The sequence below is a fragment of the Setaria viridis genome, chromosome 1 (genome assembly GCF_005286985.2).
Source record: "Setaria viridis chromosome 1, Setaria_viridis_v4.0, whole genome shotgun sequence".
Classification (NCBI taxonomy): Eukaryota; Viridiplantae; Streptophyta; class Magnoliopsida; order Poales; family Poaceae; genus Setaria; species Setaria viridis.
In genome coordinates, this window is record NC_048263.2 from 36457060 (window position 1) to 36473312 (window position 16253).

Sequence of the window (16253 nt, forward strand, 5' to 3'; positions counted from 1 at the left end):
CTTTGGGAGAGAGAGCATCACGCTCGTAGATGTCCGGCGTTAACCGACGGACCGAAAGCAACGTCTCTCCATCCCATCGTTTCTTTCGATCAAACAATGTGCTAGGTAGGAACGACGATGCCATACGTCCATAATCCCATCGTTTCTTTCGATCAAACAATGTGCTAGGTAGGAACGACGATGCCATACGTCCGTACCAATGACATCTAGAAAAAGAAGGTAAAAGGACAAGGTGAATAAGAGAGACGATGTTACAGAAGGTTGAGGGGGAGCTCAGGGGGTTGGAATCCGCCGCTGTCAAACGTAATGCAAACCTTCAACTGCAAGTTCAGTAAGTAGTTGTTAACCATCAGATATTCAGATATGACATCGTGCCTTCTAGAATGATGAACTGGGAGCACATATACGGATTTGAAATCTCCGATCGTTTGCTCACCAACTTCGCGACTTGCTGAAGTTAATCTGGTGGATCTGAAATTTGATCGTCCCCGTACAGCGCCGCGTGTAAACTCTGACAAATGTATACGTTGACAGTGATGTACTCAATTCTGGGGCCGAATTAATCTATTGATTTGAGAAATTTTATTGCCTTCCAACCATGTGGCACCACACATCTAAGGGGTATTTGGATACCCCCGCTAAACTTTAGCACCTATCACATCGGATGTTTGAATACTAATTAAGAGTATTAAACATAGTCTAATTACAAAACTAATTGCACAGATGGAGTTTAATTCGTGAGACGAATCTATTAAGCTTAATTAGTCCAGGATTTGACAATATGGTGCTACAATAACTATTTGCTAATAATAGATTAATTAGCTTTAATAGATTCGTCTCGCGAATTAGACTCCATGCGTGTATCGAAAATTTTATGTGACCTGGGCATACATCTCACCTGGGAGCGCCCAGCTTCTTTTTTCTCGATTTTATTTGTGACTCCCAAGGATTTAAAAATATCCAGCTCTGTCGGGACTCGGAAGTAGGTGACCTGTACATGTTGTTTCGATTTCGTGTGTTCTCTGAAACGCCATCTACTTTCTAAAAAGTAAAAAGGGATCAAAAGAATGTTGGTCAAAAGCTACATGAATCGAAGCCCTGTACACACACAAGCTGCAGAAAGAATACCTAGATTTCAGTTTGTCAAAGAAGTGAGTTTCTTGCTTCACTGAATTCAAGCGAAAGACCAAATATTTTCAACACGAAGGTCCAGATTTCAGCGAGCAGCGCTGAACCTGCACTGAACAACAGGAAGAGCAGCATCATGTGATGGCAACAGCAAGGCCAAACTTATCCGTGCTCCTGCATGTATCCCTAGCGTGTGGGAAATAAACAAATTAAAACCAAATGCTACCAGCAACGTCATTTTCAGGGTCAAGAAAACGCTGGATGTGGATGGACGCTGCTTTGGGGACACGGATATTTTTTCTGCCGTCAGATGAGATGCCCGGCGCACCATCGCCGGCACGTAGCTTTCCCGCCGGCAAGTACACATCCGTGCATATCTCTTCTGTTGACAAGCTATCAGAAGCAGTATAAAGTGGAGTTATCTTTTCAACGAAAAGAAATGTGCTCCCCTTCGAAAGGATCCTTTTTTCTATGCAAGGAAAATTACGTGAAGTGATTTCTAGCCACTGCACGCTTTTCCAGTTTTTGACAGCGCGGAAATTTCTTACCTGGGGTCGAGGGCAAAAGTCACACCGAAGCATCTTTGACTGTGACAAGAGAATTTCGCATTCGAAGAAAATATGGCGGTGGAATGACCGTAACAGCGTTGGATGTAAGAGAAAATGATGTTTAGTTCGTTTCGCATCTCAAGAATCCAACCCTTTTGCTCATTCGTCACGTAATTTTCACAGAATGCGAAATTACAGAAGAATGACGTTTGGTGTGCCTAGCATGTCCGAAGAGTCTGCAGAAGATTTTTCCAGGTGCCTGAAAATTAGCACCCGCTCAAGCCTCGATTGAGAGGCATGACTGCATGAGCTCGTGTTAGGATGGCTCACAAGTTACCTTCCACCTCCAGCTCAATGCATCGTTATTCATCTTACCGTAGCTGTCGTTGTTCACATGTCGCTTGTCGCCTAAATTCTTTTTTCAAATTTCACGCGGCTGCTATTTAGGAGATGTATAGTAGTGTTTTGCTTTTGTTTACTTAAAGGGAACTCAAAGAATAACCTTTTTAACTGGTTTAACCAAAACATAGAATTAGCAGCGTGTTTTCCAACCAGACGCCTGCAGTTTCTACGCCTCTCTGCAGTCCGCACAATGATGGGTTCCCATCAAACCTGTATAATTCACTGCTGCTGGCCATTAAAGTGCAGCAAAAAAGGAGTGGGACGAGAAAAGGCACTTGATTAGGGCCTAAAAGGCGCTAAAACCGGCAACCAAAACGTACAACGACGTATCGAGCCCCCGTTGCGACAAGCCACCCGCTCCACGCGTCCCGTTCCGCGCACGCTAGCTTCCACTCCCGCGGCTCGTCTCGCCTCGCCAGCCGCCACCTCCCCTCCTCACCCGCAGCTACAAGAGAGGAAGGAAGCTGCGTGCCTCACTTCACTTGACTCGACTCCACCTCCACGTCGTCGAGGGGGAAAAAGGCTGGGTGTTTTGGAATCCAAAACCGTAGGGAGGGCGAGCGGCCGCGGGGGGAGCCCACGGCATCCCTATCTTCCTCTCTCTCTCTCTCTCGCTCGCGTGCTTCTTGGTTGGCTGGCTGGCCGGTTGCTCTCTCCGCCAGAGACCTCTCCCTCCTCCCCTTTGGGCTTGTCGTGGCGCTCTCGTACGCGTCCAGCGAGGAAAGTTACCGCCCGGCTTCGTTCCGTACGGGCGGTTGATAGCGAGTTAAGAGGTGCGGCCTCGGCGGGCGTGGGGGCGTGGGAGCAAGCGAGCGAGCTTGGGCGAGGTGGTTCTTGCGGGAAGCTACTAGAAGGAGGGGGGGCGAGGAGGAGGAGTGCGAAGTGTGCCTTGCCTTGCTTGACCTGGTTGGTTGGCCTCCCGCTCGCTACAGGCCAAGCCGACGGACAAATCTCGGTCTCGGGCGCGCCGCCCCGGTGGGATTCGGTTCGGCGCGCCTATTCCTTGTTCCCTTGCGGCGATTCGACGAGGTTTGCCGCCATGGAGGCAGCAGGCGTGACGCATTGAGGCGCGCGTGCAGGGGCCGGGGCCGGAGCCGGGCACATGGATCTGGAGGCCGCGGGCGGCGCGGCGGCGGCGCACGGGAAGGTGAGGCAGCCAGCTCGTGGCCTGGGGTACTTGGATTTGGAGCGCTGGTCTGTGTTGGGTTGTGGGGCTTCGCTCCTCCATTTCCTGACTGCTTGCTTGATTGCTGCTTCTCCTCCCGCAGAGGTGGCGCGGGGAGTCATGGCGCGCGACGCTGCTGCTCGCGTACCAGAGCCTCGGGGTGGTGTACGGCGACGTGGCCACGTCGCCGCTCTACGTCTACAAGAGCGCCTTCGCCGGCAACGACATCCAGCACTCGGCGGGCAACGAGGAGATCTACGGCGTCCTCTCCTTCGTCTTCTGGACGCTGACCCTCATCACGCTCCTCAAGTACGTGCTCATCGTGCTCCGCGCCGACGACGGCGGGGAGGGCGGCACCTTCGCGCTCTACTCCCTCATCTGCCGCCACGTCCGCGCGGGCCTCCTGCCCGGCGGCGGCACCAGAGATGAGCTCATGGAGGAAGAGAAGGCCACGGGGCGCCGCGGCGAGCGGCCCGTGTCGAGGATCAGGGCAGTCTTGGAGAAGTACAGGGTGCTGCAGAGGCTGTTGCTGCTGTTCGCGCTGCTTGGGACGTGTATGGTCATCGGCGACGGCGTGCTCACCCCTGCTGTCTCCGGTTGGACCCTTTCCGTCTTGGATTTGGATCATTTGTCTCCGTGCCGTTCTGTTTTTGTTTCTGATGCTAGAGATGTGCTCTGTTGCTCCATTTGCAGTGTTTTCTGCGGTATCTGGGCTCGAGTTGTCGATGGAAAAGGAGCAGCACAAATGTAGGTTAAATCCTCTCGTTGATTGCATGCTATATGGTACATAGTTGAATCGATAGAAGCCAATGTTTCAGTTACAGTTGGATTGGGTTAGTTTTAGTCAACTTAATTATCATTAGTATGTTCAATCGTACCATGCTTATGAGATGTTTACTGCAACTTGTTTATGTGCAGATATAGAACTTCCTGTGGCTTGTGCCATACTTATATGCTTGTTTGCTCTGCAACATTATGGTACGCACAAAGTTGGGTTTCTTTTTGCACCAATAGTATGCATTTGGCTTCTCTGCATAAGTGCGATAGGCCTCTACAATATCATCCATTGGGACCACCATGTCTATCGAGCCCTCTCACCATACTACATGTATCAATTCCTCAAGAAGACTCAAACTGGTGGCTGGATGTCACTGGGTGGAATCCTTCTATGTGTAACAGGTACAGATATGCTATGCTGCTGTTGCCTACTATTTGGCTGTGACAATACTTGAATTGAAATGTCAGAAGGCTGACCCATTCTTTTGCTATTATTGTTAAAACTTTTAGGCTCTGAAGCTATGTATGCAGATCTTGGACACTTCTCGCAATCATCAATTCAGGTATGAGACGAGTCTTACAAGAACAACTTTGATGCATGTTTATAGTGTTCAGCATTTATTTGTGACCCCTGCTTAGTCCAATTTTACTAATTCACACCTTTTTCTTGTACAGAAGCAAAACTATGTCTAATTTAACTCAATTCCTAATCTTTGTACAATAAAATTAACAAGATATTCCAGTTACTTACATGGTTCTGATAGTAGGTCTTACTTCCATGACTTTTGCGTATCTATGCCACATTTTGAACTTCTATAAATCTAGAAAAATTATAACACACTAATGGGTTTTACCGTATTTTCTACCTAACATTTAAACTCTTCCTTTACCCACATGGGATTTTCATTGCTCCTTTTTTCTTAGGAATTTTGTGGTGAGTCAGCTCCTTGATCAATAAAATCATTTCTGCAAGCATCTTGCTCTTGACTAAAATCTGCTTGTTATAGGAATGGAAGATTTAAATTTTCATGCAAAAAACATAACTAAATTACTGTTCTCTTTGAAAGATCAACCAGTTAACTGTACTCAATACACGTTTCTGTTCTGTTGGCAGTTCAGATCATTTCTTTCCCTGTATTCTTTAACCTGTCTGTATACTTCACTCACTATCCTTGACATCCCTACATTCGGTTGAACTTCTCATGATCTTTGTATCTTGATTGCTGTACTTACCGCTCTTAGAAAAATGAACTTTATCTTTCGTTTTTTTAAGTTTTGGATTGTTTTCAACTTAACATTTTATTAATTTTTCCCAACAGATTGCTTTCATATCTGTGGTTTATCCTGCTCTTGTACTGGCATATATGGGACAAGCTGCTTTTATTTCACAACATCACAACTTTGAGAGTAGTTATCATATTGGATTTTATGTGTCAGTACCAGGTAATTTCTTCGATTTCTCTTTTCTCCTTTTTAAATATTATTAGTAAAGAAATTTGTTATCGCAATATTCCATTAAAAAACCCTGCATATTTTGTAGCACTGACGTAGGCAACTGTCTTTGTAGAATCACTCAGATGGCCTGTTCTGGTGATTGCTATACTAGCAGCTGTAGTTGGGAGTCAAGCAATTATTACCGGAACCTTTTCAATCATCAAACAGTGCTCGTCATTAAGTTGTTTTCCTGGAGTGAAGATTGTACATACATCCTCTACAGTGCACGGTCAGATATACATACCAGAAATCAATTGGATGCTGATGATACTGTGCCTGGCTGTTACTATTGGCTTCAGAGACACAAAGCACTTGGCAAATGCACAAGGTAAAAAAAAAAGAGCTCGTATTCAAATAGTTCTTTCCTACTCCCTCCGTCCCACCCAAATTACTATTCGTTTTGGCTTTTCTAGATTCATAACTTTTGCTATGCATTTAGATATATGCTATGTCTAGATACGTAACAAAAGCCATATATCTAGAAAAGCCAAAACGAATAGTAATTTGGGACGGGGGGAGTAGTTAATAATTTCAGGTACTTGCAGTGCTTCTTTCATACATTGAAGTGAATCTCATACAGTCATATATAATTTTTATGGTTTCTTCCTACTTTCTTGATACAGGTTTGGCAGTAATAACTGTTATGCTTGTCACCACATGCTTAATGTCACTGGTTATTGTGCTTTGCTGGAACAAGAGTATCTTCATTGCCCTTTGTTTCCTGCTTTTCTTTGGCACAATCGAAGTGCTCTACTTCTCAGCTTCTCTTGTCAAGTTTCACGAAGGTGCTTGGGTCCCTATTACTCTTTCCTTCATATTTATGGTAGTCATGTGTGTCTGGCACTATGGCACAATAAAGAAGTATGAATTTGACGTGCAAAACAAGGTTTCAGTAAACTGGCTCTTAAACCTTGGTCCTTCACTGGGCATTGTTCGCGTTCGAGGCATTGGGCTAATACATACAGAACTAATGTCTGGAATTCCTGCCATTTTCTCGCACTTCGTCACCAATCTGCCTGCGTTTCACCAGGTACCTTATCACATGTCCTATTCAGAGTACATGGCATTAATATATTTTTTGGCAGTTTGTCTTAATGCACTCTCAGAAATCTGAATAAATCGCACCAGTGCACCGGGCAATTTGTGGATATAATTTGTAATGTCCTCACATTTGTTTCTCATCAGGTACTGGTCTTTCTTTGTGTTAAATCAGTTCCAGTGCCACATGTGCAACCTGAAGAACGATTTTTGGTGGGTCGCATTGGTCCAAAAGAGTACAGGCTGTACAGGGTTATTGTCAAATATGGGTATCGTGATGTGCAGAAGGATGACCTAGAGTTTGAGAAGGAGCTTGTCAGCAACATTGCAGAGTTCATCCGCAGCAGTGGTGAATATGACAAGAATGGCTTTGTGGAGGACACAGATATGCCCTCTGAGAAGCTCTCTCCCGTCAGCACTGGAATTCCATTGTGGGAAGAGGATGGGGACCTTGATGCATCAGCATCTCCTCATAAGGAGATAGACCCACAGAACATAGCACCCAAGCGAAAGAAAGCGAGGTTCATGATACCAAAGAGCGCCCAGGTGGACAGCGAGGTGCGCCGTGAGCTGCAGGAGCTCATGGACGCAAGGGAGGCAGGCATGTCCTTCATCCTGGGGCACTCGTACATGAAGGCGAAGAGCGGATCAAGTTTCATAAAGCGAATCATGATAAACTTCTTCTACGAGTTCTTGAGGAAGAACAGCCGCGGCCCCGCGTACGCTGCGAACATACCTCATGCCTCCACCCTGGAGGTAGGAATGGTCTACCAGGTCTGATAGCACTAGCAGCTGTATAAAAGGTAGAGATGAGACAGTGTTCCTCCGCCCCGCCTGTATATATCACCTTGTCGCTGATACTGTTAAAGGCGTTAACACAGTGACAGAAGTAGAGACCCTGGAGCACAGCACGGGCTAACAACACGGTTGCAGATCTTTGGAGAGCCCAACCGGGATTTTTGTCCGTATAAAGCCTTCTGTTGTGCTGTCCCTTGTTTTGTTTTCTGATGTGTTTCCTGGTGTTGTTGACTTTGGTAAGGTACTTGTGAAGCTGTAATTGTAAGTCTGTAAGAGTGACTAGCACAATAGCATTTTTGATGTTCAGCAACTTGTGTAGTCTTCTCACTTGTCTCATTGTCTGTACTTTCGGAGTGTGTAAGGCAGTAGCACTTAGCAAATCAGCACTCTGGCTGTTTAATTGGGCCTGACTGTATCATAGGCTGGGCCTTAAGCCGCTTTTATTTTGGGCCTAAGAACATATCAAAAAACCAGGCAGACAGGGAGGGTTGTACCATGGATTGTGGGCCCCGCTCACAACAAACTAACCAGAAATCAGGCGCCAATGATTCCGGACTCCCCCCCGGTGGTCCACCACGCTCTCGTCGCCGCCATAGAGTGGGCTCTATGCGGCCCACGCTTAGCTCAGTAGCAACAACAGCCTTGTGTTCATTTGGGGCCCCGGATCCAACACATTGTTCCCCTCGTGCACATGCGCTTCCCCTCCTTTATCGAAGACCGAGAACCAAAGCTTGGATTGTCTTTTGCCATCGTGTGTAGTGTAACTACTGCAGTGCGACTGGTACTCTAGCAAATGCTAGGGCTTTTGCCTGTCGGGAACAGATGAATCTAACTTCAGGAAGAGTTCATTTCAGTTACCGCCTTCGAAATTTACCATGGCATGGGGGCGCATGGCTTCGGCTCCAGAGCTGGGAATGCTGGATGATCTCTCGGGGGCGAGATGCCGACCGGGCAGCTTCACGTCCTTTTCCCAAGTCCATTCCCGCCTTGCTGGTTTGCTGAAACGACAACATTGCTGCAGGCACTGCAAGAGCAAGCCAAGCGCTCTTGCGGGGGCAAGGTTAACTGCACGGTAATTTCCCCCCATTCTTCCTTGCCCCATGCCGGCACGGCCCCACTTGGCTCTTGGCTTGGCATGCCCATGCTACGGGTACGGGGCTACGGCAATCGGCAATCTCTTGTCCCTCGGCACTCGGCAGGGGCTCTTCCAATGCCAGCTTGTGCAGCAATAGCGCGCGCATCAGGAAAGAATCAGTGCCCTTTTGACCCCTTGCGTAGCCTTTCCAGGCTCGGCAGGCATCTCGTCTCGTCGCCCGCGATGGCGACGACGACGACAGCGCGCGCGGGGGAAAAAGGGTCGCGGACCGGACGCCCCCAAGGCCCCAACAAGCAGCCGAGCCTCACGCCCTCACCTCGCCTCGTCTCTCATCCATCCATCACATGGCCGGCACCCATGGATCGGAGCGAAGGAGCGCGCGCATGGGCCGCATGGGCGGTCGCCCCCCGTGTGCGTGCTGCGTTGCGTCCGAAAGGAATGAGCGCAGGCAGCAGGGAGGGAGGAAAGCCTGAAAGGACGGCCAAGTGTCACGAAAAGCAAAGGTACCCGCGCATTCGAGCGAGTTGGGGTAGGGTACCGGACTGGCGGACTGAACCTCGTCAGGGGACGGGCGTACGGATGGGTCATCGTGCTTTGTGATTCGAATTCGTGGACCTTTCGAACTCGTGTGTACTCGCTCTACTGCTACCCAGTACTCACACCCGCAAGGCCGTAGCACGAGCACCCCGGTACATCTGGAACGCGAAGGTCTCAGGGCCCGTTTGGTGGGGTGCCGGCCGGCTCCGGCTCCCCGACAAAGTTCACTGTGCTGTCATAGGAGCCGGAGCCGGTAAAGCCACAATTGGTGGCTGCTCCGGCTCTGCTTGTTTTGCGAGGGGAGGGAGAGGAAAGAGAAAAGGAGTTTTGATGAACAGTAGATGAATAATGTCGTGCCAGAAGGAGCTAGAGCCACGAGAAGCCTCAGTTTCAGTGGTGTGGGTTGAGTAGTAGGACGCTAGTACTTCAGACGAGGTGATTTTTTATTTTTCCTCGTCCGGTTCTGTACGTGAGTCGCTTCGCTGGGACATGCCCGGAGGCAGAGACCGCGGCGGTGCGTGGACGGCTTGAGGCGTGTGAGCTGGTTGGCAGAAGATGGACAGCGAAGCACGCGCGCATGGAGCGCCCAAGATTTTTCATGTTCCTTCTCCGCGCTACTTGCCGTAACATATCCGGGAAAAAACTACCCGGCAAAGCTGGGTGGTATTGGCGTTGGAAAGTTGTATATGGAGCTTGTGAGGACACCGAGGGCACGTTTGCAAAAGGAGGTTTGAATTCAAATAATCTTCCTTTCAAAAAAAAAGAATTCAAATAATCTGAATTTTCAGGAACATGGAAAAAGGGGCCAAAATTCTTAGTGGCAATGCACGTTGCACGAATGGTTTGGCTCGTTTTGAGGCTACTTGGTTTGGCGTTGGAAAGCAGTACTAGTATAGTATGGACCTTGCGATGACATGTCTGTAGAAGGTGGTTTAGATCAAAATTCTTTGAAATTCTATGGTTCTCGGTCTACTCGAAACAAGTGACCTACTGAGTTGATACCAGGAAAATGCCAGTGAATTGCGAATCAAATTCCTGCATCACTAGCCCGATTGCTGGATCTGAAGGGGGCTATAATTGGGGGTGCCGGAGCTTTCCAATGTCGTATGCTGCTTAAAATATGCGTGCATGTCCGACATGCGAGTAAAGTACTCCTCCAACAACGTTCGTGTTTGGGGATAAGAAAAACGCTTAAATCTTAAGCTACTTTCCCAATTTGTTTAGTGAGACCCTTTTCCTACATTTGTTTAGCAAACACCTTTGCCGAGTTGAAAATGGCCTTCTTTTTTAGCACTCCACTACCCATGACAAGGGCTGTGCGGCCTGTGCTACTCGAAACCGAGATGACGAGTGAACATCCCCTGCATCACCCTCTGCACGTGACCCGACCACCGTGACGCCTCACGCGGACCTCTCCCCCCTCCTCCCTCTAAAACCCCACGAAATCAGCGAGAGCGAGAAGGCGAGCGGCAGCCGCAGCGAACAGCACAGCCTTCCCTTCTCCACTCCCCCTACTTGTTCCAATCCCTCCCTGCCTTCCCTTCTCCACTCCCGGAGCGCAAGGAAAAGCTCGGATTCCTGGTGGTTTCTCCCACTCCCCGTCCTCGATCTGGGCGCTCCCTGCTCCCTTGCCTCCCCTCCTCCCCTCAGATGGCCGCCTCCCGCTTCCTCTAAATCTTCCGCGGCGGCGAGCTTCCCCCCACCCCACTTGTTGGTTGTCCCGCTGCGGCCCAATGGCGGCCAAGGGAGGGAGCGCCCCGGTGGCGGCGCTGCTGGTGGCCGCGCTCCTCCTCGTCGCGTGCGCTCCGGCCTCCGCTTCCTCGTACCCCGCGAGTGAGTGTGAGCCGACCGAGCTCGGGGTTTTCGCCGTCCGGCTGGGGTGGGTGGTTTCCTGGGTTCTGACTGGGGTTTTCGTCGCCATCGCAGGGGTGGTGAGCGGGTTCGTCTCCAATGCGGCGTCGGCGGTGGTGAAGCGGCTCTGGTCCCTCAAATCCACCACCAAGACAGGTGATTACTGAAGCCTCCCTTCCGTTTCCTTCTTCTCCGGTTCCGATTCGGGTTTACTGAGACGAGTGCTTCTCTTCCTGCTGGAGCAGCGACCGGAAGCAAGTCGATGGTGAAGTACGAGGGCGGGTACACCGTGGAGACGGTCTTCGACGGCAGCAAGCTGGGGATCGAGCCCTACTCCGTGGAGGTCACCCAGGGCGGCGAGCTGCTCGTCATGGATTCCATGAACAGCAACATCTACAGGATGGCGCTGCCGCTTTCCCGATGTGAGTGAGCCCTTGCTGACCTCCCACTAGTTCCCCCCTGAATCCGGCATGTTTTGGTGTTACTTCCCAGTGGGGCTCTGCATAATTATATGCGGCGATGTGTTTGGTGGAGTTGGTGCTTGCTGATGCTGTGGGTTGGTTGGTGTCATCAATTCCGGCATGCCCTATATCTTGATGGCGATGGCTTTGTTAGCTTCCTGCTTGCACAGCCTATGCGATGCTTTCCAGTTGCTTTCAGCTGATTTGTGCAATTTGGCATTTCCATTTTTATGGGAGGCAAAATTAGTGTTTACACTTGTGGAAATGGGGTGTGAAAAAAATGGTCTCGATCCATTCTATGCTACTTTTAGATGCTTTTGCTAGCTAATTTCGTCAAGGTGTTGCTATATCTGTTTAACACTAAAAAGTAAGAAGTGCATCTCACATGTTGATCCCCTGACTTTGATATGAACATTTGATCCAAATGGCTATACTGATTACCTGCAATCTGCATCTTTGATATTGCCTTTTTCTAAGGCATTGAAATGCCAGTCAGCCAGTCCATGTTTCATTTATGAGCAGATGATTTTGAGCCACACAGGATTTCTTTCTCCTGAAATTTGGCTGAACAATGCAGATAGCAGGCCGAAGCTTGTTGCTGGTTCCCCAGAAGGATTTCCTGGTCATGTTGATGGGAAGCTGCGAGAGGCGAGGATGAACCATCCTAAGGGATTTACAGTGGATGACAGGGGTAACATCTATGTGGCTGATGCCATGAACATGGCCATTAGAAAGATCAGTGATACAGGTAAGCTAAAATGTCCTGTTGTAGGGTAGATGCACGCACATGCTTTTGTCTGTTCCTTGAGCATCCTATGTTTGCCTTTTGGTTCTTGCTGGTCTTGTCCAGCATGTATTCAGCACCTGGATCCAAAACTGCATTCAGAAAGAGGACGCCTGTTAGACAATATGAACATTCTCTAATCAGCTTGAGTAAATCTGCTTTGAGTTTCTGCAATGCATTGCAATGCCCAGATGAAATATTAAATTGAGTGCTAGTTACTGGAGTTTTAAATTTGGACTTATCTATTCGTGGAACGTTATGTTCTGAAGTTACATAGGAAAATTGTTAACCAAAATCTTTTCTTCTTTTCTAGCCTAATTTGTACCTGGTATACTTGATATATAAATATGTAGTATTGACTTGTTTTGGGTTGTGACTTTGTGCCCCCAAAATTACGTCAACATGGATAATTATATTGCATTCTTGAAATGAGCTGAAGGCATGATTAACTGGGTTTGTTTTTTAGTACAGTCTATATTTACATATTCTGCCATCATTATGCATACTTTTCCCTTATCTAATCTCTAGTAAAGAGTAAGTGGCTGACATATTGTGTTCTGATTTTTAGGGGTTACAACTGTTGCTGGAGGGAAATCAGGCAGAGGAGGGCATGTTGATGGACCAAGTGACGAGGCAAAATTTTCTACTGATTTTGAAATTCGCTACATTGGCAGTAGTTGCTCCCTTCTGGTGATTGACAGAGGAAACCAAGCAATTCGGGAGATTCAACTCAACTTTGATGACTGCGTGTACCAGTATGAAGCTGGTTTTCCTCTAGGTATATTACTCCATTCTCTGCAATTATTGCTGGACCTGAAAAACATGGTTGAAGCTTACCACCTAAACTTCTTTACACTCTTCACTCTGCTATATTACTGATTACATTAATCTCCCATGCCCACAGGAGTTGCACTACTACTTGCTGCTGCTTTCTTCGGCTACATGCTCGCATTGCTCCAGCGCCGTGCTTTGGGGATGTATTCAAATGGAGATGTAAGTATCAAGTGCCTAAACACTGTCATTATTTTGTGAAGGAAAGAAAAAAAAACATCATGTGCCTTCCCTGGCAGATTGTCAGAGTAAGCAAATATGGTTAGGGCTGCAGTGGTCCACAAGCCTGCTGTAACCCAGCAGGCTAGCACATGAATTTCGTTGTCACCAGTCATTTGTCTCTCCTGGTACTAGTGTCCATCATCCATTGGCCTTAGTTTGCGTCATCCCTATGCCTCCAACAAGCCAAAAGTTACCACTTACCACCTTATGCAGCATTCCAATTGGAATCGTCTGTAAATATTAGGAGTTTGAGATTAGGACTTTGAACTAATCAATCCAATTTCCATAACTTCAATTGAAACTTCTATATATCTAGACTAATATTATTTTGCTCAATTTGTGTTAGAGACAACTTAGCTTCTTGTTATCTAGATTGTGCTTTTGAAAGAAAAGTAGGCATCTACTCCCTTCTTTAAAAACGGAGGTAGTACTTTATGATGGAAAGGTTTGTCAAATATCAGCAAAAAAGGATAACAGAAGAAACAGAACATTTGTTCAGTTTTAGTTTATCATTATTCTGATTGTTATAGAAAGTCAGAACTGGTCGACACTTGCCATCCGATCTGTATTCGTCTTGCAGTATACTGTTCTGAATGCAAATTTTTCCATGCAGGAGCAGGAAGTTGTGAGTCCGGTAAAAGCTAAATTATCAAGCATTCCACCTCCATACCAGAAGCCACTGAAGCCTTCCCTCCGCCCCCCGCTAATCCCTAGCGAGGATGAACCTGTGAAGCAAGAAGAGGAAGAAGGGCTCTTCACGTCAATCGGCAAACTTGTGGGCGGAGCAAAATCATCAATCACGGAGATCGTCCGCGCAGCATTCTCCAGAAAGAAGCACGTGAACATCCATCACCATCAGCTGGGCCTGGGCAGACCAGCCTCCTGGCCGGTACAAGAAAGCTATGCCATCCCGCGCGACGAGACCCCTCCGCCGCTGGACACAAGAACACCGACCCCTCGCAAGAACTATGCCTTCATGTCCAAGGAGCCCGAGAAGATCCACCACATCCGGCACGGCCGGCCCCAGCTGCACGGCTGGACCGCCGGAGAAGCACCTCAGCAACAGCCTCCGCAGCCGCAACAGCCGCCGCCGCAGCAGCAAGTGCACCACCAGCAGTACCTGCAACGCCACCAGCAGTACTCGGCCGGGCCGCAGACCTTCTACGAGCCGAGCTGCGAGGCGACGAACGAGATCGTCTTCGGAGCCGTGCAGGAGGCCGACACCGGCCGCCGTGCCGTGGAGATCAAGGCCGTGAACCACGGGGACCCGCCGCCGTACGAGCAGAACGGGCTGCGGTACCGCAGCAGCTACGGCATGGGCTACAGTGGCAACAACTAGTCGAGGAAGATAGATTTATGATGATCGCTTCCGTCCTAGTGGTTTTGGAAGCGTCCTCCGTTGTACTGGCTGTAAGAAAAGGAGAGAATAGAGAGGAATCGAGGGAGTACCAGTCTCCTGATTGACTCGTGTGCAACGGTAAAAAGCTGGGTTTTGGTAGAAGAGCGTCGTGATCTGTGTTGTTCCTGGACTCTGGTGGTGACACACACATATTATATAATATATATCTATTTCTCAGCGGCCGGTTCCAGAATAGGTTATTGTGTAACCAGATCATCCAACCGTCCAATCATCATCCGGCCCACATCTGTTTCTTCCGCTCGGCGTCTATCCCCCGAGCCGAGCGCGGTGCCCGCTCGGGTTACGAGCGAGCCAGGAGTAACGAGTCTAGCGGGAGTAACGAGTCGATCTTTTTTTTTTTCTCTCCTTCCTTTTCTCCGCTTAATCTGTTCCGGCTTTTTATCTTCTCTGTGCGGCTCATCCAGCTCGTCATCCAGTTCCGTCCTCAATCTTCTCCACCGCCCAAAGCGGCTCATCCAGCTCGTCATCCAGATCCGTCCTCAATCTTCTCCGCAGCCGCCGACACCGCCGCCCTCGTTTCCCGTCAGGCATCCCGCACGCACGCAGTAACATCGCCGCCCTGATTCGTTCGCCGAGCAGGAAGCGGGATGCGCAATCCACCGAAGACGCCGCCGATTTCGTATCGTGGGAAGAGATACTTCTCGTAGGTGGAGCAGTGGTGATCCGGTAGGAAACAATCCCGTGGGTCCATCCTAGTTCTATAGCCGGGTCCATCCTAGCGCAACTGACCGAGCGGCTTCCTCCCATCCCACCAAACCCACTCACCGCCCCAGCTCGATTTGACTCGGCTGGGTAAACCCGTATCGAGCTTGCAGAATCATACAAGCCGGTCCCACTCCCCCCCCCCCCCCCCCCCCCCCCCCCCCCCCCCGCACCTCTCCCATGGGTGGCGGCGCGACCTGCTGGCCCGGCGACCTCCGCTGCCTCCTCCCTTCCCGTGCCAGGCATGGCTTAGACGGTGACCCAATCCGCTACCCCCTCCCCGCTCGTCTGTAACCATGCATACGTGCGTCTGTATCTTCCCTCGATGTGGGGATAGGTGGATGATACGGGCTCACGATTATCGGACGGCAGCGGATCTGGCCACAAAATTAGTTATTCTATGGCTAGCTTTAGAGGAACGTGTCAAATGGGTTTTGATCTGATTCTCAGTCGACGTGAATTCGCTGGGGAGATGATTTTGGTTAGTTGCTAGCACTGTAGTAGGGCATGTGCGGTGTTTTTCGGCTCATGGGTGGCAGGCAGGCTAGGACGGCTGGCTGTTTTGCTAGCGTGGTGGTGGACCGAAGCTAGCGTGCTAGTTTTTGACATTTTCTTTACCCCCGCCGGTCACGTGGATCGTGTATCACATGTGTGGCGATGATTTTGCCTTTTGAATGCGCCGCCGGACACCGTTAGTGTCTGAGCCCATTTTTGCATATAGCGAGCCACCGGTAGGGGCGAGGCCATGCTTGAAGCTTGCTGAGCCTGGTGCAGTTGCTCTAGAGGCAACGTTATTCTTTGCTGTAGGACATCGCTCCAGAGTACATAAGGCTGTAGGACATTGCCTAGTGTCTTGTAGTCTATATTTTCCACATCATATATAACAACGAAGGGTATCCTACTACAAAATTCTTTTTTAGAAAAATTTTATTACTACCGTTTTTTCACCTCTTGTGCTGTTGTGCATTCCCCTGGACAGCTGGCCTGAGCTTATGCACC

The 16253-nt window shown here is 49.1% G+C and overlaps 2 protein-coding genes across 2 annotated transcripts; both read left to right on the forward strand.

The window, feature by feature from the left end:
* Positions 1–2551: 2551 nt before the first annotated feature.
* On the forward strand, positions 2552–7660 carry LOC117836684 (potassium transporter 25). The gene is made up of 9 exons (XM_034716154.2): positions 2552–3225; positions 3347–3839; positions 3937–3990; positions 4162–4422; positions 4531–4583; positions 5340–5463; positions 5588–5842; positions 6138–6544; positions 6700–7660. The coding sequence occupies exons 1-9, from the start codon at positions 3181–3183 to the stop codon at positions 7330–7332; spliced, it is 2325 nt and encodes a 774-aa protein (XP_034572045.1). The 5' UTR covers positions 2552–3180; the 3' UTR covers positions 7333–7660.
* A 2684-nt stretch (positions 7661–10344) lies between these two features.
* LOC117836716 (uncharacterized) lies at positions 10345–14708 on the forward strand. Its single transcript, XM_034716197.2, has 7 exons — positions 10345–10816; positions 10910–10990; positions 11080–11256; positions 11873–12043; positions 12648–12857; positions 12984–13072; positions 13746–14708. The coding sequence occupies exons 1-7, from the start codon at positions 10717–10719 to the stop codon at positions 14469–14471; spliced, it is 1554 nt and encodes a 517-aa protein (XP_034572088.1). The 5' UTR covers positions 10345–10716; the 3' UTR covers positions 14472–14708.
* Positions 14709–16253: the final 1545 nt, after the last annotated feature.

What these genes read in the sequence shown, in the direction of transcription:
- LOC117836684 (XM_034716154.2), top strand. Translation starts at nt 3,181, where the DNA reads ATGGATCTGGAGGCCGCGGGCGGCGCGGCGGCGGCGCACGGGAAG. An exon ending in CGGCGGCGGCGCACGGGAAG is followed by an intron (nt 3,226 to 3,346) that starts GTGAGGCAGCCA and finishes CTCCTCCCGCAG; the next exon opens with AGGTGGCGCGGGGAGTCATG. An exon ending in AATCCTTCTATGTGTAACAG is followed by an intron (nt 4,423 to 4,530) that starts GTACAGATATGC and finishes TAAAACTTTTAG; the next exon opens with GCTCTGAAGCTATGTATGCA.
- LOC117836716 (XM_034716197.2), top strand. Translation starts at nt 10,717, where the DNA reads ATGGCGGCCAAGGGAGGGAGCGCCCCGGTGGCGGCGCTGCTGGTGGCC. An exon ending in CAAATCCACCACCAAGACAG is followed by an intron (nt 10,991 to 11,079) that starts GTGATTACTGAA and finishes CTGCTGGAGCAG; the next exon opens with CGACCGGAAGCAAGTCGATG. An exon ending in TGAAGCTGGTTTTCCTCTAG is followed by an intron (nt 12,858 to 12,983) that starts GTATATTACTCC and finishes CCATGCCCACAG; the next exon opens with GAGTTGCACTACTACTTGCT.